The sequence below is a fragment of the Acartia tonsa genome, chromosome 5 (assembly GCF_053477335.1).
Source record: "Acartia tonsa isolate MP-2025a chromosome 5, ASM5347733v1, whole genome shotgun sequence".
Lineage (NCBI taxonomy): Eukaryota > Metazoa > Arthropoda > Copepoda > Calanoida > Acartiidae > Acartia > Acartia tonsa.
Window position 1 is genome coordinate 50,602,951 of NC_137264.1, and position 23,174 is coordinate 50,626,124.

General features: G+C 32.3%; 1 protein-coding gene across 1 annotated transcript; it reads right to left on the reverse strand.

Moving 5' to 3' along the window:
* Positions 1–925: 925 nt before the first annotated feature.
* Hn (phenylalanine hydroxylase) lies at positions 926–21,251 on the reverse strand. Its single transcript, XM_080162091.1, has 17 exons — positions 21,192–21,251; positions 16,226–16,333; positions 15,680–15,754; positions 14,920–15,009; positions 13,849–13,901; positions 13,229–13,312; positions 12,308–12,343; positions 11,717–11,804; positions 9,976–10,084; positions 9,020–9,095; positions 8,602–8,662; positions 8,165–8,233; positions 2,986–3,042; positions 2,533–2,641; positions 2,178–2,298; positions 1,788–1,845; positions 926–1,403 (listed from the first exon to the last, which is right to left on the reverse strand). Exons 1-17 carry the CDS (start codon positions 21,213–21,215, stop codon positions 1,305–1,307), a joined length of 1,317 nt encoding a protein of 438 aa, XP_080018217.1. The 5' UTR covers positions 21,216–21,251; the 3' UTR covers positions 926–1,304.
* Positions 21,252–23,174: the final 1,923 nt, after the last annotated feature.

The window sequence follows — 23,174 nt, forward strand, 5'->3', positions numbered from 1 at the left end:
TGTAAGAAATATTCTTGGTCCTTTGTAGGAGAAATCCTTTGTGGAGGATTTCCTTTGTGGAATATTTTTTTTTACAAATTTCACCTTACACTTTTTTACCATCTCTTGGGGCTTCGCCCCTAGAGGCTAGGGGCGAAGCCGCTAGTATAATTATAAAGACAGTTTCTTTTTGTAGCATGACCGACAGACAGACGGTTCAAGTAAATTTTATACTGAGTGCTCATTGGCACAGGGAATATTCACAAAAAAAAATCAGCTGTCTACAGACAGCCAGAGGGACGGATGGACATTTTAAATTATAGAGTATGTTTGCTACTAAATATTAGATGTTTTGAGCTAAAAGATTAAACATATCAAATAGTTTATTTAACCACCAATAACTGAAAGTAGCGCAGCAATGATAAGTTGACAAATTTCCTAAAATTAACAGAAAACTGCAATTAAAATAAAAAATTTAAAAATAGGTTTTTATAACAAATAATCAAATCCAGTCAGGCCTTGTTATATGTATTTGGAGACTTTTATTAATTTTGATTTGTTGGTTCATTTAGTTGAGTATCAAACGTTTCAAACACTATTTGTAATCTACAGAAGGTGGAATTCGCAAAACTTAATATTTCAAATAAATAATTAATTAATTTTATGGTTGGGCATTAAAAATGCGTCACTAAATTAGAAAATTGTAGCCACTTGCTCGGATGAAGTGATGTAGTGACGGACAGACAAACGGACATACCCTAATTATAGGGAAGCTGTAATACATATTTTCATAATTATTTTTAGGATTCTGTAAAACTAATTCTAAAGTACTATATGTGTACTTTGTAGTGATTTATTGTTAAATTCTATGAATTTATATTTTAGATTTCTTTGTAATCATTTTTCGTGTGTGTCGCTTTTATTGTCTATTATAGAAAATAACAAATATATGTATTCAAAATTTATTATATGTATAAATATTTATTGAAGAAATGGGTTAGTAGGATTTCATTTATTTTGTCTTTTCTTATATTTAAGTCTTTTTGATTTTTGTACTTTTTAAGTTTTTAGGTTTTAGATAGTTTTTTTTTGTTAGTAATTAGTAATTTATTTACAAATGGTTAGCATACAACTTTTAAACTTTTATAATACTGTTCTGAGATGTATAAAATCATATTTACAATTTGATTCGTTAGTTTCAAAATAGATTTATTTAAACGTTCCGTAGTGATTTAGACGTAAGCTTTTTTCTAAAGTGAATTTGAATTTTATAATCTTATTTAGTTTTTGAGGGGGACATCGAAAATTTAGATTTCAAAAATAGCCTAGAACTTGCTGAAGGCATCAATGAGGGTCCTGATCTCACAGTTGATGTTTGTAATAAGTTTCTGAATCTGATATTTGGAGTCCAACAATTGAATACTCTGAAAATAGAAACTTATGAAATTTGAATGTATTTATTTACATTTGGATCTTTTTCGGTGTATGTGAGTACCAAAGAACCGATAAGGTTCTCCTTTACAATATAGCTTTCATAAATCCTGGGAAGGTTTATAGCAATTTTAGGGGATGGCGCCCCAACCCACCAAAAAATACTATACTAATATGATAGTTTTTTTTATGTCATTTGTCTGTTATGGAGGGACCTAACATGTAGTAATCTAACTTGTAGGGTTATTCTCTACCCAATTTAATCCTAAAGTAAAAGACAAACACAAGTATTAGAACCCTCCTTCCTTATTAGAGGGGTTCTTTACTTGACTTGGCCTTTAAGGGAAAGGACCGTAACCTCGTAAATACAAATGTACCTGGGTATAAGGATCGTATCTGACTCCAAAAGGACGTGGGATAGTTGCTGCAAAGTCACTAAAAACAATATAATTTATTTATAATTTGTTTTTTATTTTATCAATTCTAATATTTTTTTGACCCATTTCATGATTTATCTTTTACTTCAGTTTTAGTAGCTAAATATCTTTAAAAGTACAAAACAGGGGTTGTAATATTCCAAAAAAAGCTTATGAAATGAAAATGTTTACCACTTATAAATCCTAAAGGTCTACTAGAGGCTGTCCCTGACGTATGAACTCTAATTACTTTTCTTTAGCGAGAGCTAGCAGACAGACAGACAGGAGGCTAAACATTATTACCGTCATACCTTGGGTATAGAGTAGCTGTGCTATTAAAAAAAGACTTACATCATTTTCTGTTTAGCATCCTCGAATGATTCCGTGACAAAGTATAGAGGTTGATGCTGGGTGATGGGATACTCAGTCACTCCAGTCTTAGCTGGCTCAAATGCACGCAGCTCAGGGCCATCTGTAAAATAGGAAAAATGATGCCAATAACCATTAGAGTAGCATTAAACTAATGAGACAAAGTTTTTCTAAATGTAGGGTGCATTTGTCAGAAACCTTTTTTACCTTCACTCTCCTAAGAAAAATCACCCCTAGAAAACTCTCCCCCTGTCCAATTTTTTTTATTAAAACCTAAAATTGAAATTGAAGGTTCGAGTTTCGCCTCAAAATTGTGAAGGTACGTCTGTCTATCTACCTGACAGGCACCATTCCAGTTCTCCAAAGGAGGAGAGAAGTCCAGCTCCGTAGGCCTTGAGTTCTCCATTCTGACGACAGATTCCAAACTCAACAGTGAACCAGTAACACTAAAAACATGTTGTAAGAAGCGCTGCAATAACAAATAAACTAGATTTTTATTAAAAAAAAAACACTACAACAACCTCTAATACATTGAATTGAAATGAAAACAGGCTTAATTTGCAATCTTGCCGTGTAGAAGAAATCATTGAAATTGCTCGACGAGAAAATGAATCACATTTTTTTACTTGTACTTTAGTATTACATTCGATTAAAAAAAAAACCATGAAGCAAAGAATATGGATTGCAAATAAATTTCTAAAGGTGTAATAATTGTAATGTTAATAATTAATCACCATATTCTATGAAATTTTTAAGAAAAATATTGTTAAGCATTAAAATTATTACTTACCGTGGCTAACTTTTGAATATATTCATCTGATGCACCCAGTGACGCCAGTCCAATTTCCTAAACATTTATCAAAATCATCAGTATAATTAGCAGTTCCTGATCTGCTAATTAATTATATTTTTTTGTATTTTAAACCAGATATGTTGTAAAATGCGTCTTCGAATTGTTTGCAATCACAACAAAAGATTGCCCTAATTTTGGCTGCTGAAGAACAGCTGTTTCTATCAAAATATTATTAAAGGTGCCTAGCTTATCATTAACGTATAAGACTTAATTTCACAAATAAATTAGTAGGAAGATATGATTATCGTCACTTGTCTTATCTCTGAAATCCAAAGAAGACCAGAAAGGTTACTGAGATCTTAAGCTTCAGACGGACAGACAGACGGACAGACGGACAGACAGACAGACAGACATCGTTCTACTTTGTATTATAGATAGTCATATTAGCCAACAGAAAGAAAACTTATATCAGGGTATGCGAGAATCTCACACAATATCCACATTATATTTGTCCATTATTCCAGTTTAAGATTTATCTGAGATGGGTTCTTAAAAGATGCCGCGTTTTTTCGACAATTTTTTCGACATTGATTGATTGAACGAAGACGATGAGATTTCAACACAGAGTATACAACATAAGAATTTAAAATAATACAACTTAAATCCATTTTGCGCTGCATATTTATTAATGCATCTTTTTAAAGCTGTGTTAGACATTATACAAATGGCTAAAATAATAATTTAAAATTTTGAATTCTCAAGTTGAATACTCTGTTAAAATCGTACGGGGCATTGATCTTCGAGATGGAATAAGGTTTTTAACAGAGTATACAAATTTAGAATTCAAAATTTAAAAATTATTATTTTCGCCATTTGTATAATGTCTAATACAGATCTAAAAGGATGCATTAATAAATATGCAGCGAAAATGGATTTAAGTTGTATTAGACATTATACAAATGGCTAAAATAATAATTTTAAAATTTTGGATTCTTATGTTGTATTCTCTGTGTATCGTCTTCGTTCAATCAAGCAATGTCTAAAAAATTGTCGAAAAAACGCGGCATCTTTTAAGAACCCATCTCAGATAAATCTTAAACTGGAATAATGGACAAATATAATGTGGATATTGTGTGAGATTCTCGCATACCCTGATATAAGTTTTCTTTCTGTTGGCTAATATGACTATCTATAATACAAAGTAGAACGATGTCTGTCTGTCTGTCTGTCCGTCTGTCCGTCTGTCTGTCCGTCTGAAGCTTAAGATCTCAGTAACCACTGAACCGATTGGGCTCTACTCTTCAGGGAATATACCTACTGGTCCTGTGATGGTTTTAAGCTATTTTCTTGGGGGGTGGGACACCCCCAACCCCCCCAAAAAATGAAAATACCCCCCCAAAAAAAAATTTTTTTTTTTACTTTTTCTTTTTAAATCTATAAAATACGAAAAATTAAGTTGATCACACCTAGCAAAGCCTCTAGAGGCTAGGGGCGAAGCCGCTAGTTAGGATATATAAGTTGGAAGGAATTTTAATGTTAGAGGGAGATTCGAAATCTGCATCAAATTTTAAGGATTTTTAAAATAAAATTCGTTTTTTGTATAATTCTTATTATTTGTACAATTAAAGTTCATAAATTTTGACCAATAGGATAGGTGGATTGGAAACTACCTGAGCTCTAATTGGTTGAATGATGTGCGGCACTTAAGCTTCTCCAATCAGAGCGCAGATAATTCCAATCCACCAATCACAGATGTCAAAATTAATTAACTTAAATTGTATTTCCGCTTTTAGATAAAGAATTATACAAAAAATGAATTTTATAAAAAAAAATCCTTAAAATCTGATGCAGATTACAAATCTCCCTATAACATTCAAATTCTTTCCAACTTATATATCTTAATGACTATAACCCCCCCCCCCCCCCCATGACTTTACTCCTGACCACGGAGGAACGTACTATTTGAGGACTATGTTAGCAACCTTAATTGACGACAAAAACTGCCCTGTTACAATATCCACTTATTCTATATCCATTAATAGAATACTTTGTTTGACAAGCCTCCATATTCAAAACAACAAATCTGTTATATAATCAATTAAGCCAATTTTCAGGTTCTGACCAGCTCATACCAATAACGAAATTAATTCGGAAAAAATCTCGAAACCTACACGTGTTTTTCAGCTTTCGATTGGGGGCAACACATCGTAAAATTTACGACCTCTCCATTTGCCCCCCAATTATTATTTTATATTAATTTCGCTTGTTGGTTATACCTTATTCCTGGGTTCTGACGCTGCAGCTATGTTTTAAATCAAACCACAACCCTTTTCCTTTATTGAGTCATTTCGCAGCCTCACAAATCCTTGGATTAGCTGCAAAAACATGAAAAATCCCACAAATAAAAACTAGATGGTCAGTCTGCAGCCGTAAATACCAATATCGCGGCTTGATAGCAGATCTCCAACCAACCAGTCATTTACTAAGTATATTTGCGATTACTTTTATTTAATGAAATCTTCCAATTTTTAACATGTACAAAACGGCCTGCTTAATTGCTTCAAGATCCATGTCAGATCTATATAGGAAATAAATGTCTATAAACAAGCTCAAGTTTTCCAAGGAATATATGATTAAAACTCATAGTGCTCCAATAATCCATAATAAACTCTCATTGCCCAGAACGATAAGACCCATTATTTTACTTTATTAAAAATAAATTCATTTTTTTCATTTCATGTTGCTATTTACCTTATATTGATGTATTTAATTTCTAATCATAAAAAAGAAAATTTAAATTTATAATATGATAAATTTAAGAAAACTATGTTTTAAAAGAATTCGATTGTGGCGACATTTTGTGTGTTCAAATATTAAACTAAAATTGTAATCATCATCATTAACCCTTTGGTGATGGTAATGTAAAGAAAAAAATATAATTTAAAAAAATCTTTTAAAAATCATTTAAATTATTAAATATTTACTTTCTTTTAGATAGTAATGCCGGGTGAGGAAAATAGATTTATTGAGAAATAGATATGCATATAGAAAACTAGCCAATAGGAAGATAATTATATCGAGCCAACTCTAGTTTAAGATAACGACCAAGCTAATGTTGCTTGATTCACTTCTACGAGAAATAAAATTAAAAATGATTATTAAAATCGAAATATATCGTCATGTCTTAGAGTAGTGTATTAGTAAAAAAAATAGGTTGAAAAACTTTATAATAATCATTTAAGATCAAATGAAGTTTACAATTATCTTTATGAATTAAAAAAAAAAATTATATATTTTGACTGTGAAAGACAAACATAGTAATCAAATAACTGTTTATAATTCGCTCTGCAACGTCCCAAGAGGAATCTAGGGGCACTCAAGAGAATGGGACAGGTCTCAATTCAACCACTTTTAATTTGAGTTTTAAAAAATAAAAATATTTTTTTTGGTGGGAGGTATTTTTTCTAGGGGGAATTGCTTTTGAGAGGGTTGGTTCCCTTTCTCAAAAGTAGCACCAATTATAAGCTTCGTTGTAAAGGAGATCCATATCGGTTCAGCGATAACCAAAATCCTACGCAACACACAGAAAGATCAATGTTTAAGGAAAGTATCAATTGAATATTTGTTTTTTAGTATACTTATCCTATCCTAGCATTTAAAACCATTTTAAAAATGAAACAAGCCCCACCAATTTGAGCGAAGTTAAGTAATTAACGTGGGTATACAAGTTATTTCAGACTTGATTAGTTGGGATATAAACAGAAATTTCTTCCAAATATTGCATTTTTAAAAGCAAAGCTTTTCTATAATTAGGGTCGGTCCGTCCGTCCGTACGTCCGTCCGAGATAGTTAGCTTTTATTCGTTATTTTAAGCATGTTAGAATTGTCCTATTGATTTCAAACTTTGCATGGTGATTCCTGTAGTAGTTAGGTACGATTTAGAAAGCGTAGCAACTCTATAATCATTACCAAAATGTCCGTACGTTCATTTTAAACATGTTAATTTTTCTACTTTTTTAACAACAAATTTTTATATGATCTAATTATCCGTTTGATCTGATATTTGGTATATTGATTCCTGGGACAACAAAGAACAATATTTTAAGCGAAGCAACTCTATAATCAAGCCCTAAAGATGTAAGTATGTCCATAAACATTATCCTGTATCAAGCAGTTTTTCAACAAATTTACTTACAATTTTGCTTCGAATCTTATACTTTTATGTTCTGACTATTCAGTTCAGACACTATACAAGTCCGTTTGTCCTACCGTTTCAGTGCTTCGCTTTTATGGATGTTGTTATCCTTGTTATATCAAAGAAGATGTTGATTTGTTTCAATAGTACACATTAACAGAATTTTGGGTCCAAGAAAATATATAGCATAATGTCTAACACCATGTTTTAAGAAATAGGATTTTCGGATCATGGAGAGAAAAAGCGGTTGCAGGTTTTGTCATATTTTCACGGTAGCTTTTCTCCTATTTCTATCTAATCAATAAGTCGATTAAATGATGCTTAGTACAATCAAAGTTACCCGTACATTATATTGATTATTAAACTCATCCCCATAGTAGTTTTTCTTCCTATTTGCAATTTTTTTAAAACAAAATTAGTTAATAAATTTTATTGCAGTTTTGTACTCACAAAGTACTTTTTGAATTATAACAATGCAATACTTACACAAATTGCATTTTATCTTGTTCTAATCTTTATTTCAATCATATGATTTGCACTTTTTTTTCCTTAAGTAATTAAATAAAATCTTCTTTTAAAAAATACAATTTTATCTATTTATCAACTTTATAATTGTAAGAATCCATTGTAAAGGATAGCTATATGGGTTCAGTGGTTCACCAGCAATTGTAAATTTATTTCATATCAAAAAACTAAATGGTTTTAGAGATCTACATAGATAATACAAAGGTCGATAAATTGATGTACATCCCCAATAAGGATACATAAAATTACCCCTTCTTAAAATCAATAAAAGTCCCAAATGTTGCTAAGCCAACAAATAAGAAAAAGTTATTATAAGACATGTGTAATAAACAGCCCAATGTCCCCTCCCCCCCTTGAATGATATAGTATGATAAAATATGTACTGTGCCTATAAAAGAATAAGATCATTAATATTAACTTAATCCTATTAATTATATTAGATATAAGATGGTTTACCTGAGAAAATTGAGCAAAAGCAGGATCAGCAAATAGGGGAACGTGGCCAAGCAGCTCATGGCATACATCCTAAAAAAAAGCATATAATTCTTTTTGCATATATTTATGTCAACTTTTTACAAAAAAAAAACAATTATCATAATGAAGAAAGCGTGGCTTTTCAGAGGTCTTGTTGTGAAAATTCAAAATTCCAAAATACAAAAAATAAAAAGATAGACAAGAATAAATTTAACAGTTTTTTTGGAAAATTTTCAAGGGATAAAGTGTATGATGAATTATTAGTATAGTAGCATAGCTTTTAATCAAAAGTAGTGTACATATGTTCAATTTATTTGAAACTTAGATGCGGCATCTACAAATATTTTAAAATTGTTTTGGATGGATGGAGATAAATTTCTGCTATTGGCCTCTCCTTCCTTGTCATATTCCCGTCTTACCGGTTCCGGAGTGTAGTTAGGCTTGGTGTGATGTCTGATATACTGGGTCGAGTGGAAAACTCTATTTCCATGAAATAATTCTTTATATATAACTTTATCAAATGATTCTCTTAAATATAGTTTTTTTTAAAGAAAAAGCAAAAATTTAGTAGTTTTATTATTTTTTAGGGGTGATTTATTTTGGTTGGATGAAGGTACCTTCCCAAAAATAGCTGAAAACCTTCCAGTGAAAAGCGTCGATGTAAAGGAAAACCATATCGGATCAGCGGTTATAAATATTAATACAGACAAACAGATGACTCTGACCTTGGTTTTAAAACAATAAAACAAATCGTTGTAGATACAATCATAATTGGATGTTTGATAAGATATCATATAGACAAAAATTAGTTTTTAACATGAGTAAAGAATTATTTTCCTGAATGCCAGGCCAGCCAGGAAATCTCTGGAGGACAGGAGGCCAGCCACAGGTCTCAAGGTGAATCCTGTGACACCTGAAAAACGATAATTGTAGATGCTAAAGTAGTTGGATGAGTTTAATGTTTATTTTGCATGCATATGTGTTTGTAGTTGAATAAACAGCTAACTGAATTAAAATTTTTCAATCCTATAATCAATATCTTCGTACTCTAGACAGCTTTCGTGAAATGAATAATAAAAGCTGATTTCCAGTTTTGTTAGACCCGAGAGGCCGAAGTCCCAGGCTAATAAAACTGAACAATATCATAATATTTTTTTTATATTTTTCGTAGAATACTATTTCTCGTATTCATTCGAATCCGGTGGATAGGAACCGGTTCTCACCCATACGAAAAAACTACGTCTAGCATCGTATTATATCCAGCTTTCTACGAATATAAAAATGTACAATCATAAGATTAAAACCAGATTTAGATTTAAAACCCGGGCTAAAAAATTGGTTTTAATCTTATAATTGTACATTCTATATCCGCGGAAAGCCGTTTATAATACGATGAAAGAAATAAATATTAAATTTTATAATCAGCGGATATAAATCGGCTTCAAAGCCATACCGGAGTAAAGATTTGTGTTATTTTCGTGAATACCTTTTTAGCTGTTTTAACAACATATGTATGCAGTCAAAATGTAATTAGAGCACTCTGTATTATGTCAGTTATTAACAATGCTTTTTGATTAAACATTATCCATAATCTATAAGTCTGTATAGGTATATTGATCATTGACCAGAAAAAATGTAAGTAGTAGAAATACATGGAAGGGAGTATATAAGGAAAGTATAAGCACTACTAATGGTACAGCCCACCTTAGCGCTAAAAAAGAACAGAATGACACAAAAAAAAACACATGTTGAGTATCGTCGCTACTGAACACGTGCTCATAACCTAAACCTACTTTTAAGAAAATCTGAGACGGTCTGAAGCTGGGGAATATTGTCCGGGCTGTAGCCGCAGTTCTCTTCCAGCAGCGGAAATACGTGGTTGTGCTCATAGCAAGCATGGGTCTGGTGCATCACAGTTTTAATGGATTTTACAATAAATAATCCTTGAATAATAAAAATAGCATAATATCTGTTCTTGTATCAAATGGTTCTCACTGTCCGCTAACTATTTTGGGGGAGGGTAACTCCAAACTACCAATCTATATCGCCCCTGAAACCGCTGCTAGTAGCTTAAATACTCAAAACTCTTGTAAACAGTTTCTGCTTTATAAATCATACTAGCGGCTACGCCCCTAGAGGCCTCTAGGGGCACTAGAGGAGGAGAGAGTCGAAATTAATAATTCAATTTCTTTTTTTAGATTTAAAAAAAAATATAAAAAAATTTGGGGGGGGGGCGAAAATTTTTTTTTTTTGGGGGGGGGATTTTTCATTTTTTTGGGGGTTGGGGGTGTCCCACCCCCCAAGAAAATAGTTATAAACCTTCCCGGGACCTATGAGAAGCTACCCTGTTAAGGAGAACCCGATCGGTTCAGCGGTTAGCGAGATCCTTCGCTACAAACAAACAGACAAACAGACAAACAAACAGACAGACAGACAGATAGACAGACATCGTTCTACTTTGTATTATAGATTTAAACCCTATATTAATACTATATCACTTTGATTGAATTACAGCAAAATAAATTTTTATTGTGTCTTTTTAAACGCGAAGCTTTTCTACTAAACGCGAAGCTTTTTTATAATGAGGGTCGGTCCGTCCGTACGTACGTACGTCCGTCCATCCGTCCGGAGAATTGTCCTATTGTACGTCCGTCCGTAAAAAATAGCTTTTTTCGTTAATTTAGGCATGTTAGAATTGTCCTATCGATTTCAACTTTGCATGGTGATTCCTTTAGTAGTTAGGTACGATTTAGAAAGCGTAGCAACTCTATAATCATTACCAGAATGTCCGTACGTCCATTTTAAACATGTTGATTTTTTTACTTTTTTAACAACAAATTTTCATGTTATCTAATCATCCGATTGATCTGATTTTTGGTATATTGAAACCTGGGACAACAAAGTATAATGTTATAAGCGAAGCAACTCTATAATCAAGTCCTAAAAATGTAAGTATGTTCATAAACCTTATCCTGTATCCAGCAGTTTTTCAACAAATTTACTTACAATTTTGGTTCGACTCTTATACATTTATATTTTGATTATTCAGTTCTGACACTATACAAATGTTAATGTCCGTTTGTCCTACCGTTTCAGTGCTTCGCTTTTATGGATGTTGTCAGAGTCATACAACAGGTAGAAAGTTTCAACTGAAATATAGACAAACCAAACTTTTAATATGACGCGGAAACAGAGATAGGACAATGTACAGCAAGTTGATCATAACCCTAACAATTGTGTAAAATTTGGTTCTTTAACTAAAAGAACACAGTTGTGCATTGATAACCCCCCTTATTTGTTTAATTAGGAAGAGCTCCGCAAGGTTAGGGCTTCCCGCATGGGTTAGAATTGAAAAAAACTATTACCTTCTCTTTTTCATTCATTTAAATAAGGGGGGGGGGGGGGGGTTCAGCGTTCAAGAGACACCCAAAATTGTTCTTTAGCTACATCTAAAAAAACAAGGGGTAAGGTGGAGTTTTGGACTATTCCCCACCCACCCCCTGATAAAATAGAGAAAAAAATCCATCAAAATTCCTTGTAGAGAGACTTGAGTTTGTTGTAGACTGTTCCCCATGTCTTCTTCTCTACATCAGTATACTCTACTGTTGGGATGGGGGTGCCACTTAATAATTTAAATTTTTTTCCAATTTTTAAGCTTTTTATAGTGCCTATAAAAATGACATACTGGCCTACCATTGGTTAATTAAATGTGTACTGGCCTGCCATTGGTAATGTAGTCTGTTTATTGGCCTATTATTGGTATTATAGGTCATTTTCATTGTATGACGTCACTTTTATAAATACTATAAAGAGCTTCTTTATTTAGTGATGAGGTTATACAGAAGATTGCAATCACGTTTTTTTTGTGTTGAAATTTAGAGAAATACAGAAAATAATATTCAGTGATTCAAACTTATGTACCTCCCAATAATATTAAACAAATTTATCCATGATGTAGATCATAATTATAGGTTGAAAAGTTTAAACACTGAAATCTTTAAACAATACACAAGTTTTTAGCAAGATTCTTTGTATAATTATGGTTAATTTACCATTTGTGAAGTTAGCTTTTTTAATTCTGTCATCCTTGATTTAATTTTGTTTATCTAAATAATGATTACGTACTGCTTGTAGTTGAAGGCAATATCAGCAAACTCCTTCCTAAACAAACAAGTAAAAATTAGGGTTAGGCCGGATATCCGGTCTGGCCGGTTATCCGGCCGGATATCCGGTCATTTTCAATATCCGGCCAAATACCGAATATTAAAACTATCCGGTTACATGATTTCCGGCTGATTTTTAACGCCGGATAATCCTGGATATCGAACATTGGCCAGATATCCGGCCGGAACCTGATATCCGGCATTAGAAATCAGCCGGATATCCGATATCCGGTACCCGGCCAAAAAAGTATCCGGCCCAACCCTAGTAAAAATGTCGTCATATAAAATAACAGTATTTGAATTTGAATTAAGTCGATAAGTAAAGAAATGTTTTGTTTTTTCTTAATTTCATATTATATACAATATTATAGACGCCTCTAGGGTGGTATATGGACTCTCCACACTTTCAATTTTAGTTTTAAAAGGAAAAAAGTAAAACATTTAAAGAGAAATTATCTTGGTATAGCGTTGGTACCCTTCCCTTTAAATATTCATGAACCATCCCTGGAAATAAAAAAAAGGGGGGCCATGTCGGTCTAGCGATAAAAGAGATTTTGTGGTACAAACACACATACATCCTGTTACTTTTAGGACTATGTTGCAAATTATTTTAAGAATTTCTTTTGATCTTGGAAAGAAAACGAAGTAGCGGGTTTCGTCGTATTTTCACAGTAGCTTTTGATAGGATATTTTAGGTAAGGTAAATGTTAATGATTGCCCCGCAAAATTAGTAAATTGGCCCCGCTGGGTCAGAGCCCTCCGCATGTGCTAGAAATAGGAGAAAAGCTAATGTGAAAATACGACGAAACCCGCAACTTCGTTTTCTTTCCATGATCCGTTTTTTTTTCATTTAAATCAGATTTTACAAAAAGTATTTAATTACCTTCTAGCCCTGTAGACTTGATCAGTGAATCCCGGATGGTCAGAATCCAACTCTGAGCCATATGACAGGATCTGATTAGCAAACCTAAAAAAAACGGGGATAATCATGTCCATAAGTGGACCAACATGAACGGCTAACTTAAAAATGATTTATCAATTTCCTTTTGGTTTCTGCTCAAGAATATTACTGTTAAATTTTCTCAAAGTCCTCAAAACTATAGTTGGACAGGCATAAATCGCGTATTGTAGAAAAATTGTGCAACTAAAATTTTTTATTTATCTTTGGAGGGCGGTGGTACCCTCCACCAAAATAGTTATAAACCTTCCCAGGACTTATGAGAAGCTACATTGGAAAGGAGAACCCTATCGGTTCAGCGGTTGGTGAGATCCTTTGGTACAGACACACATACACAGAGATCTTGTTACTTCATCATATACAAGCGGCTACGCCCCCTTAGAAGCATCTAGGGGCATTTAAAGTGGGAGGGAGAAAAATCAGCCCTCCCCTCTTTTCAATTTTAAATAGAAAAAGTAACATATCAGTTCAGTGGTTTGCGAGATCCTTCGCTACAGACAAAAAAAAGCTTACTACTTTATATAATAGGATACTTATATACTTACTTGTCTAAATCTTTGATGTTAACGGGAAACCAAGGTAGGGTATCAGCGGTATCCTAAAATATTGCTATCATTACTATTAGAGTAAAACAATAGAGGAGGATGGGGTTAAATGGCTGTATGTCGAACACCACAAGGACCCTGTGTCGACTTTCAATTGCGTCTTAGATAATCAACCGATAGCGTCGGGAATATCAAGACAGCCAAGTCCCTACAGTAGGAAGCAATTTGCTAGCAGACGAAATGGTCCCTAACAGGTGGAACCCGGTAGTTGTCTGGTTATGCATCTGTATTTATAGGTTTATTTCATAACATACCCAAAACTAACGTTTAATTGTGGTTATGCTCAATTCCATAAAGCTAACGCTTCGGCTACAAATTGAAATTTTTACTTTATTGGTCTGCTAAGAGAACTAAAAGATAACTTTAAAATTCGGCTCTAAAATAAAAGTTTTTAAAGGTTTTTTATCTTTATCTCATCCTTAAATTCATAATAATACGATTATTTTCTTAGTATAATTATTCAAGCAAAATAAAGATTACCTTATAATTCGTACTAATAATTATTCAAGTAATAGTAATATTTCATGAAAATTTAAAATAAAATTTATCTTAAGAAATACTAAGATTACTTTAAAGCTCGTAGTAGTAAAATTTTCAAATAATATTACTATAGTCCATAGTAATAATCATTTCAAGTAATAGTAAGATTACCTTGTAGTCCTTAGTAATAATGTATTCCAGTAATAATAAGATTACCTTGTAGTCCCTAGTAATAATGTATTCAAATAATAGTAAGATTACCTTGTAATCCCTAGTAATAATTTATTTAAGTAATAATAAGATTACCTTGTAATCTCTATTAATATTTTATTCAAGTAATATTAAGATTACCTTGTAGTCCCTAGTAATAATTTATTCAAGTAATAACAAGATTACCTTGTAGTCCCTAGTAATAATTTATTCTAGTAATAGTAAGATTACCTTGTAGTCCCTAGTAATAATTTGTTCTAGTAAGAGTAAGACTACCTTGTAGTCCCTAGTAATAATGTATTCAAGTAATAGTGGGATTACCTTGTAGTCCCTAGTAATAATTTGAAAGTAAGTAGCATTCTTCCTGATTTCATTCAATGCTGAATCAACATCTCCAGATTTGGTATCAATCTAAAACAAGTATAGCTTTGATAAAGTACAGACTACTTTTTTGTCAATTAGTTAGACTATTAGATTTGATGTGAAGTTAAGTTTGTATGTTCTAGAACATATAAGTGGACAATGTCAGTTTATTCCTAGCTTTTGAAAATAATTCCCAAATTAGATCAATGTACCTCAGTGGGGCAAAATTGTTTTCGTGAAAAATCCACCAAAATCACATTAAAACTCTACAAAAATTAAACAAAATCATATTTTAATAACCCTTCTATGATTTTGTTTAATTTTTGTAGAGTTTTAATGTGATTTTGGTGGATTTTTCACGAAAACATTTTAAAGAATCCAATTCTGCAGGGTTAAGATCCTCCGTAGGGTTATGCACAGAAAAATGCCCAACCCCCTCCTGTAATTTTTTTTTTCTTCAAGATGTACGGTAAAATACCAAAGAATTAAATAATGATATTTCTCATATTCATTCGAATCCGGTGGATAGGAACCGGTTCTCATCCATACGAAAAAAACTGTGTCTAGCATGGTATTATATCCAGCTTCATACGAATATAGAAATGTACAATCATAAGATTGAAACCAGTTTTTTTAGCCCCGAGGTGCCGAAGGCATAATTGTACATTCTTTATCAGCGGAAAGCCGTTTATAATACGATGCGAGAAATAACTATTACCTCGACCATGAATTCATAACCAGGCAGCCTCATGGAAGACCTGCTCTCAATATGCACCAAGTTACATTTGTATTTCTAAACAAGAATAATTATATTTAAAAGTTGGAAAGTGTAAGAGCAATTAAAAGCAGCCTGTCAAGCTTATTTTGCCTGTTGGTTAACTAAATAAGAAAATTTAACTATTTAGGCTACATAGTAGGTTCGTAATTTTAAACTTATGCTAATCTTATCTTACTTTTTCTGACAAATGAACTAAGATTATAAAAGTTAATGTTAAATTTTAGCTATTCAACTAAAAGAAAGTTTATATTATCTACTGTTTGTATATCCGATATCATAGGCGTCCAAGGGGGGGGGGGGTAATGGGGCGAGACTCCCCCCCAAAATTTTTTTTTTTCATTTTACCCCCCCCCCCTAAAAAAAATTTACCCCCCCTCCAAAAAAAAAAGCTTGGACGCCCCTGTCCGATATTAATGTATTCTGATGGATGTATGAATAAAAAATACAAATTCTAAATTTTGATCATATTTATTACACGTGACCTACCGTAAAAATTCTCAAGCCCTCAGCAAGGGCGCCCACTTCATTTTCCAATGAAAAAATGATGGAAATGGAGGCCCCGGCGGCCATTGATTTCTTCTTCTCCTGTTCCTCCTAAATTTTCTAGAGTGAATGGATATAGAAAACTTGAATAGTGTTAGATTCTCACATAAACTGATAAGATCTGAATTATAATAAACGAAATAAACACTTCTATAGCTTAAGATTATTGGTTTGAACACTATAAGTCTCGAACCAACCAAAAAAAAAAAAAATAAAGTATTCAAATTTTTAAAGTAAAGGAATAAGAAAACGTGGTTATGAAACTTTAAGTAACAGTGTAATTTACACTCCAATGTACCCTCCCTTCTAAAATCCAAGCACTAGGGACATGTCAGCTGTATGGCTTTAAAAATGTAGGACTTTTATTCAATCTTTATAAAGTCAAACAAACCATTAATTTTCAAACTTTTGCATCAATTTTATGATTTTGAATTGCATCTATTATAGACAGATTTTTATAAATACATCTCATACAATTTTGGTAAAATAAGATAAAAAGTACTTTAAATTAAAGGTGTGTCGAAAATGAAACCAGATATACTAATGTGTATATACTTTTCAGTAAATAAGATTTAATAAGAAAGGACAATTTAATTATGCCAATGCACAGATGAACATTTATGTACATGCTATTTGTTGAAATATTATTTCATGGAGCATACACCAGATCATTATGTACTCAAATAAAGTGATCTTGTAGCTGGCTAAAATTAAATTCCCTTCATCCACTCCAACTTTACCATCCCCTCCCCTCCTACTCGATAAACGAACTAACCAATAAGTGATGTCCATGTTAGCAACCTTGAACCTAATTTGACAATTTTCCCCTTATCATAATATCCAGGCATATTCTATATTTATTGTTAAAATTCAACTGTGAAATGGTTTACATTAAAAGAAAACTTTTTTGAGAAGATTAAGATTTTAAATATTTATTTCAAAGCATCTATAAGCTTATTTTAGTTTTGCACATCTTCTTAATATCAAATATTTACCTATGAAAGTTTGGCTATTTTGCAAGAACGTTCAATCATTCATAGTCCATGTGTGAAGAAAAAGAAAATTTTGTAACTTAGAGCAGTCTAATTTAGATTTCAAGATAATTCAAGTAGTATGCATTCATTTCCTCAAATTATAGCATCTGCAAACTGTTTTATACAAAAAAGACACAATAATAAATATTTTATTAAGGAATCTAATGGGATAAGACAATAGCCTATAAATTGATGTAAATTCTCAATGTTGTTGGACAAAATTAACCCTTCTGTAGATTACAATCTATGGTTGAAAAGTTTTGAACTGTCAACTTAATAAACCAAACAATTAAAATTCACGGACCCCAAAGTTGTTAAGCTAACGAATAAGAAGCCGTTAATATAAAATTTTGAGGACTAGTGTAATAAACAGCCCATTGTCCTTTCTCTCTTTGTTTTTTTTGGCGTTTTTTAAGAGGGGAATATTTAAGCAAAGGTACTGGACATTGTTTGCTGTTGTAATGATTTGAACTTCTGAAGATTTGATACGACAGTGAAGTCACACTTATTCAAGTATATATGTAAGGACTCAGGAACTATAGGGATATCTTTTCGTCTCTTTGTTGCTCCGGTCATTTGATTTAAGGAAATTGGATATGTTTATCCCAGTTCATTGGCGGATTTCAAAAATTATCAAATTTAATTGCTGAAAATGTAATAAGTAATTTCACAAATACTTAATCATAAATGCCAAGAATTAAAAATTTAATAAATTATGACAAATAAACAACAAACTCTCTTTTTTTTTTACTGTGTATGACTCTTTGTAGCGTGTTATTGGTTATTGTACTTTCTTGTCATTATTTCTCCCAAAGCCGTGGTAATTGTGTTTATTGCTCTGGTATGTTTATACTGGTTTTCCAACCAAAACAAGAGGTGGGCTTTCACTTCCCGCATACCCGCAATTGTGACGTAATACGTAGAGCATCTGCTCGTTGACGGGAGAAAGTGATAGGTTCGAATCTCGGCCAAACACTGTGTCACAACTAAAACCGTTAAAAAGGTTTCTTACTGCTCATATGTCAATAGGGCGACTTAAATAGTTAGAGAAGGGGGAATGCCTTGGCCCAAATCAGATGCAACTCATTAACATGCACAGTTAACCTCGAGACAAAGGTTGTAGAATCAAGCAGTTGGTTGTAGGCAAGATTCGGTTCAGAGATACATCAAATCAATATCTTGCAGTGAATCCCATCCTTTATAGGCTACCAGAGGCTGACTATCACGTATTATCAAAGTATCTAAACTGAATAATATACCATTGTGACAGCACAACTGAAATCTTTCCCCAATGTTGAATCTCCTTATTTCATTTTGTCTCTGTTATTAATTTTAAACAGCTTGCAGCAGATGTAATATTAGCAGAAGTGATGACACACCAAACAAGAATATCTTTAAAGTCGCCATGGGCATCAAATTCAAGATTTCAATATTTGCCTCAATTTCAAATACGGAATAACAATTATATACCCTTTTCAAGTTTGCATTTGAAATTCAAAGCTAAATTTTTTTTTGAAAAAATGTAGGAAAGCTTATATAAAGGTTTACATTTGAATCATTTTTGACATATAAATTAGCAACTGAGTTTTAATTTTGAAATAGATATATAGATAAGAAAATTGCAAAGAATAAATCTTTTTTAGTTTTTTCATTTTAAGATGGCTTCAGCCTGTAGGTCCATAGAGGCTAGGGACGAAGCCGATTAATCACTAAAAGCTTACAATTCCTACCGGAAGGATATTATACCTTTTTATGTTAAATTACTGACCAACATTGAATAATGGGGTTTAATTTATGCAAGAAAAAATGTGTATCTGTATATTTTGAAATATCCTTGACTACAAATTAGTTGGCCCAAAGGGTTTACACTTCCAAATACAGGGGTAGGACAATGGATTATAAATTGATCGGCGGTTTCCTTAAAAGTACCGATTCGAGCACAAAATCCCACATAATTATTTAGGAATACATTGAAAATAGGGCGGGGGTATTTATTGGTTTATTATCTAAGTCAGGTAAGGTTTTGTAAATTAGGCTCTGGTTTAGGCATATAAGAACTACTATACTCACCCCCATCTCTTATTTTCAATATTTTCCAAATATATAAAGGGGGGGGGGGGGGGTAATGTGTTCGAAAGCCAATTTTAGGGAGCCACCAAATAATCTTTTAAGAAATTCTACTGATGATGGTTGCCAATAATTATTGGAGAAAAAAATTATGATTTGATAAATCAAGTTCAATTATCGTTGACAAACCCCAAACTGTCCCAGTTTTGAGCAAGACGATTCCAGGTACGTCATATACGTTTCGGAAAAGAAAAAGGGAAGGGGGAAAGAAAATCTCTTCAAAAGAGATGGGAGAAAAGGGAAGACATTGTCTTCCCCCCTTCCCTTTTTATATGACGTCACAGTAATCGTCTTGCTCAAAACTGGGACAGTTTGGGGTTTGGGGTTTGTCTTATCGTTTCCCTCCCTTTGTTCTATCTCATTTCTTCTATTTAATTGCTCTAAGATAATTAAAGTAAGTTTCATCGCATTTCCCTCCCTAAGTTGTTCAATATTTGTTGCATAATTGCTCCAAGAAAAAAAAAAAACAGAATTTCCATTATCCCCTCCTCCCCGAGTTCTATCATATATGATACAAAATTACACCAAGAAACTTTTTATTGTCCTTTCCCTCCATGATATATATCGTATGTGATGCAAAATTACTGTTAATTACATTGCCCTTTCCCTCTATATATGGATTATAGTATATGTGATGCAAAATTACTCCGAGACAATTAATGTAAATTTCATTGTCCCTTCATTCTCTGCAGTTTATTTTTGGATGCAAAATTGCTCCGAAAAATTTAATTTATATTACATTGTCTTTTTCCTCCCTTGCTCCAAGAAAATTGCTATTGGCTTCTTAATTTTGTATTATTTTTCTTTAATCAAATGTCAATCAGCACAAAATAAGTTCAAATAATTTGGACTTGGACAAAGACCAAATTGTGTCAAAAACGATCCATGTGACGTCATAAAAATGAGGGAGATAAAAGGAGAAGTGAGAAAGAAAACCCCTCATTATTCCTCATTTTTATGACGTCACATTGATCATTTTTGACACAATTTGGTCTTTGTCTGGACTTGAACTAATTTTCTTTTTACTTTTAAATGAATATGACAATAAATCGTTAAATATGATTTTATACATAAAGGAGAAAGTTTTTCATGACAAATTAAAAAATATTTTAACAGGCTTCCATTATTTTTACTAGAAAAATATTGAGAATGTCGTCGTAATAAGATCTCTTAATAAAAAATTTGAACATTACTTATAAAATCAATTCTACACTTACTGTAAGAGTATATATGCTAGTCTATACAGTAAGATATTCCGGAAGTTTTCCGGAATTTTAATGTTAGGGGGAGATTTGAAATCTGCATCAAAATTATAAGGATTTTTTATAAAATTCGTTTTTTTGTATAATTCTTTATCTAAAAGCGGAAATGCATTTTAAGTTAATTAATTTTCACCAATAGGATAGGTGGATTTTAAACTACCTGCGCTCTAATTGGTTGAATGATGAACGCCATCCAATCAGAGCGCAGATTTTTTAAATCCACCAATCACAGATGCCAAAATCAATTAACTTAAATTGCATTTCCGCTTTTAGATAAAGAATTATAGAAAAAACTAATTTTATAAAAAATCCTCAAAACTTTGATGCAGATTTCAAATCTCCCCCTAACTTTAAAATTCCGGAAAACTTACATATCTTACTATACAGGTATGTGTTAGCATATGGAACAAAATGATTGACGCTGGACATGCCTTAGTTGTAGAATAGCTGTTTTTTATCAGAATAAGCTGGAAAAGTAAAACGTACCTTTTCGGAAATATGATTTGCCATTGTAATATAAAATAATCTGTTATAATTTATCTGAAATTAAATAAATGAGAACTTCATAGTTATTAGTGGAGCGAAGCTTCTTTATGATTCCAAATGCCTGTCTGTATGTCAGCTAAGTTTATTGACAAACGAGACTTTCTCGGCTGCTAGGTAGACGACTGAATTTTTTGTACCAAGCATGTTTCCAGCATACATTCACCCTTTTATATTTATGATATCTCCTAACTTATTGATATTGTTATATTTAATGTCGTAATTCAAATAAAAATAGTACAAACAATGGCAGACTAGCTGATAGTGGCTACCTTAAAGAAAAACTAACGGCTGGGCCTCTAGCATTTAGGGGCTTTGTATCAAAGGTAAAAAAGCAGATAAATAATCTCTAAAATTATCACAGTACCTATAAAAAGTTTTCCTAAAATGGAATAATAAGTCGGTTAAACAAACACAAAAAGGAAATAAAAACCAGAAATCCCCTTTCTTATTTGAAATTGGTTGAAAATAAGGTAGTTGCGATGCAACACAAAACTTATGCACAAATTTTTACTTTGAACCTTCTTATTGGAAATGTCAGTACCAACTAAAATTATTATATATAGCAAGAACAAGATAGGTTACTTATAATTATGGAAAGTTTAAAATTTGGACCAAATCTGATGAAATATTTCATGGAATTTATTTAGCGCGCTGCGCATAATTCGTTTTAAAAACCTTGTGGGCATACTTTTAAAAGTAAGTAGTAAATTTGGATTTTACATTATTTTTAAAATCGAAGCGAAGCTTTCTATCGTTCAGTCCGTCCGTCAGTCAGTCAGTCAGTCCGTCCGTAACGGTTGTCTCTTTTCGTTAATTTAGGCATGTTAGAATTGTCCTATCGATTTCATACCTTGCATGTTTTTTTAACAGCGAATTTTTATGTGAAACATTTATCCGATTGATCTGATTTTTGTTGTACTGATTCCTAGGACAACAAAGTACAATGCTATAAGCGGAGCATCTCTATAATCAAGTCCTAAACATGTAAGTATGTCCTTCAACATTATCCTGTATTTCAACAAATTTACTAAAAATTGTGTTACAAATTTTATACATCTATATTCTGATTATTCAGTTTTGACACTTTACAAGTGTTAATCTTCGAATGACCTGCCGTTTCAGAGCGTCGCTTTTATGGATGTTGTCATCCTTGTTATTTTCTGCTTTATGACAGCAAAAAAGGAAATTGGTCTTATCATTTAAAGAGCTTAGTCTACCACAGCCACCGACCCCTTCTCCCATTTGAGATCAGGAACGTGTTTTTTTTTGTTTTTGTATTATATCTTAGACTAGGTTAAGTTAGGATGTATTGGGCACAGGATACCCCCGCATGGGTAAGGCATTATGAAAAAAAGTTTTCTACATTTTTAAAAAGTAAATAACGTTGTAACCCAAAATGAGTAACTACTGCAGCTATATCAAGATGAGTAAAGGGAATGCATTAGCCCATAATTGACGCTACATATTACACGACACAAACACTTAGCTTCCTGTCAAAAGACGTGCAATTAGAGGGTTGGTTATCTACAATAGAAAGGATATTTGTGCATTTAAATTGACTAACCGAGTTGCTCATTTTTTTACAACTATCTATCTAAGTGGGTACATGGCACTTTTACAACTAACAAAGATACAGTTATTATTTGTAATTTTGTTACAAAAACTGTCAACTGTGAATTTGACAACCTAATTGAATTGTATACAAACAAGAATGACAACATCAATAAAAGCGAAGCACTAAAACGGTAGGACAAACGGACATTAACACTTGTATAGTGTCACAACTGAATAATCAGAATATAAATGTATAAGAGTCGACACAAAATTTGTTGAAAAACTGTTTGATACAGAATAAAGTTTATGGACATACTTAAATTTTTAGGACTTGATTATAGAGTTGCTTCGCTTATAATATTGTACTTT